At 38.8% G+C, this 3,567-nt stretch overlaps 1 protein-coding gene across 1 annotated transcript in view; it reads left to right on the top strand.

The window, feature by feature from the left end:
- LOC107730691 (volume-regulated anion channel subunit LRRC8C-like) overlaps window positions 1-3,567 on the top strand; it is an 11,643-nt gene that overhangs the window by 1,663 nt on the left and 6,413 nt on the right. The window contains exon 2 of the mRNA XM_016541566.1: window positions 1,476-1,617. Within this exon, the coding sequence (XP_016397052.1) occupies window positions 1,480-1,617 (138 nt within the window). The 5' untranslated portion in view covers window positions 1,476-1,479. The remainder of the gene's footprint in view (window positions 1-1,475; window positions 1,618-3,567) is intronic.

Genomic DNA, 3,567 nt, shown 5'->3' with positions numbered 1-3,567 from the left:
CCTCTTTTTTTGACTGGCTGACTGCTGCAAAGTGAAGCATATGCAGCAGTAATCTCAATAATTAATAAGACCAGTGGAATATGCTTTGTGTATGATATGATGCAAAAAGTGCAGCACAATAGAGGTTAGAGGAAGCCTGGCAGACTGCCTACATTAGGAATCATTAGAATGTAAGGGCATATTATGCTGGTCTTCATGACAGTGTTGCCTTGAATACTTAAGTTGACCTAAATTCAGTGTCTTTCAGGATTCATAGGTCATTTGTCATGGTACCTCAAGACATTTATTTATTGCAATAAAACACCAAGGTATTGATATCCCAGTTCCCACACTAAAGTTTAAAGTAAGATTTTTGTTTTGCACTATTTTATTTTGCATATTACCTGGGTATTTGCCAAATAAATAGATGCATGAATTTGAATTTACATTTATTTCATTAGTTTACTTTAGACTGTGAAGGGAAAGAATATATAGCTAATGAATGAGCAGCCCCAGCCAGTTATACAGCATTGCCCTGGACAATGGTCATTATTCAGAAATATTTTATTGCTGAATGTAGTAGTTGAATCAAGAATCAACCACTATTCCAGGCAGCCATTTAATAATAGTAATAATAATAATAATAATAATAATAATAAGGTGGAGGTGTGATATTCACACAGTCAAATGCACATTTAAATATTCAAATACAAATGTGTTGTTCCTGTGTAAACAAATGTTCCTTATTGAGGTTATAATTCTTTGGCTATTAAAAAAAAAATGTAGAACATTAAATACATTTGTGTTTATGGATTTGCCAGTGGTTTTTAGTCCAGAAAATTTGGGATTTACAATTTATCAGGCCATGCATTCCCTGGGAATTGAACCCATGTCCTTTCCATCATGCTCTTCCAGTTCAGCTATAAGGACTAACTTATTTTGTACAGAACAAGAGGATAGTATTAAACAATAATTAGAAAACAAAAAATGTTTCAACCTGCTGCATACTATAATGCTGGTAGACTGTCATACCATAGCTTATTTATTTTAAACGCCCATCAATTTATATTTAGTCTAGCGCAGTGTTGTCAAAAGTACCATAAAATACCATGGCTTTCAAATGCTCCCATGCACACAGCAGGCTAGTTGTGTGCTCGGCCTGTGAAGACCATCAGATTTTTTTGTTTACAGTGTGTTTTTTGAAATGTTATGCATTGTAGCCAATTTCATTGCAAACTGCAAAGTTTTGGGATAACTGATTTTGAATGCAAGAATGAAATCAAAATTGTGATGATTGTGTAATGTTTCTTCTGTCTTCATTTTATTACTTGCCCTTTTTAAAAGAAATGTGTTATTAATTGAAAACAAAGAAGAATTTATCAAAAACTACTGAAATTTTGGTATTGTGACAACTCTAGGCTAGCATATGAGCTGTTTTTTTTGTCAGCATTTAATGTATTTCTTCCAATTCATAATTCTTCATTGTGCCTTTACAGGAGTATGATTCCAGTGACAGAATTCCGGCAGTTCACGGAACAGCAGCCAGCGTTCCGGGTTCTGAAGCCATGGTGGGATGTGTTCACAGACTACCTCTCTGTGGTCATGCTCATGATAGGTGTGTTTGGATGCACTCTGCAGGTAAATATTATAATTCTTCTCCTTAAGCCACATACTGAAAGAGCACTATGGTCTTTCAAGGGTTTTTACTGCTGACAAGCTAACATCTTAAGAAGTACTAAGACATACAGTTTTCCTTGATCCACAGCAATGGAATAATGAATGACTTCACACCATAGATGGGTTTCCTCTGTGCATGAACAGCCCACTGTTGGGCAGTGCATACTGCATTTAGAAGTGGGAGTTTGCTAATGGAAAATAGCTAAATTCCACTCACCCCACTCGAAAAGATTACTCCTTCCCCTCATGGCGGCCCCTCTATAAACACAAAATGACTCCTGTAGTAAAACTACTCGGCCTCCGAAACTAGTGGGTGGAGCTTCAAGCAGCACGCGTGCCCTTGAGTTTCAATTCCTAGATGATCATAATTATTTTTAGTCTCAACGAACATTAACAGGAACCCATTGTTAGGGTGGGAATATCCCCCACTGTCCCTGGAGGTGTGCATCAAAGAATGGCACAGTTGCATGATGTATTGCAATTTGTGAATTGCGGTTGGAAGTTCGTGATGATCCCAGTGAAGGCAGTATTAATTGACCTAATTAATGCTTTTACTAACGTCATTGCATAGTCCTGTGGTTCTGAAGGGGGAATAAATAGCCTCCTCTTTGCTAAATGACCATGTTTGACTGGGGGCACTTTGAGTGGCCATGTAGTGCATAATGCACATTTTATTAGGCACTTGGGGCTGCTGCACCTCACATCCATTTTACTGCAGAGATGCCATGTTCAGAGCTGATGCTTCATTAGCAGGCTTTACTCAGCAGCCAGCCTGTTGTGTTTGTGCTACGCTATAGTGCTGTGTAGAGCTCTCACAATTTTTTCCCTCTCTTTTTAGCTGATTTTTCTTGTTTCTCATTACCTTTCCAGACAGAAACCACACGGTGTAATTACGAGTTTTTTTTTTTTTTTTCTGCCTGGTGTGTTGAGTAGTCGTGGAGCACCTTTTCCTGCTAACCCAAAGGTAATTCATCTCCCTCTTTAATTCAAATGGCCAGTGTAATGATTTCTCATTTCCTGTCTGAGTCACAACACTGATGTCAGAGGACCAAAATAGTTATCTCAAAAAAGATGCTCCTTGCCAGATAGTGTTACACTGTTCCTGGCAATCTATGACTGGTGTGGAATTGTAATTCAGACAGTATATAAAATGGCCTTGTCTGCGGTCTTTTACACTCTTGAGGTTTATTTATTTGCTCTCTGCATTTGAGGTTCATTAGCATTTATTTTTAATTCTTTTATATCCAGATAAAATTACTTGCATACTTGGGAATATTAAAGGGGTCATATGATGTTGCTAAAAACAACATTATTTTGTGTATTTGGTGTAATGAAATGTGTTTATGCGGTTTAAGGTAAAAAAAAAACATTATTTTCCACATACTGTACATTATTGTTTCTCCTCTATGCCCCGCCTTTCTGAAACGTGATAACTTTTACAAAGCTAATCGGTCTGAAAAGCAAGGTGTGCTCAGATTGGCCAGCTATCCAGTGCGTTGTGATTGGCCGAATACCTCAAGCGTGAGACGGAAATGTTACGCCCCACACATACTGTTGATGCCGTGTCCGGCCGGAGCGACGAGACAAAAACATTAAAACCCATTATAAATGAGGCATTTGTTGCATCCAGTGGGGACATAATTACAGATTATAATGACTTATACTATCGTTTTACGCGTTGCGTTGCATTGCGCCACGTAAACATAAAACCATGTCTGCATGTGTGATCGGAGAAATGACAAACAACAAGTGCTAACGTTAATCCACACTGCCCAAAACTCGCGTTTGAATCATCAGTGGCAACGAAAAACACAGCGGCATAGCGTGAGGGGAAGCCCCGGCTTAGCGTGCGCTGAGGCCGGGATAGAGTGAGCTGAGGCGGGCTGGACTCCGCTTCGTCCACGATGAAAG

The sequence above is a fragment of the Sinocyclocheilus rhinocerous genome, unplaced genomic scaffold (genome assembly GCF_001515625.1).
Source record: "Sinocyclocheilus rhinocerous isolate Xijiao unplaced genomic scaffold, SAMN03320098_v1.1 scaffold1179, whole genome shotgun sequence".
Lineage (NCBI taxonomy): Eukaryota > Metazoa > Chordata > Actinopteri > Cypriniformes > Cyprinidae > Sinocyclocheilus > Sinocyclocheilus rhinocerous.
This window is presented reverse-complemented; position numbering and strand designations above follow the sequence as displayed.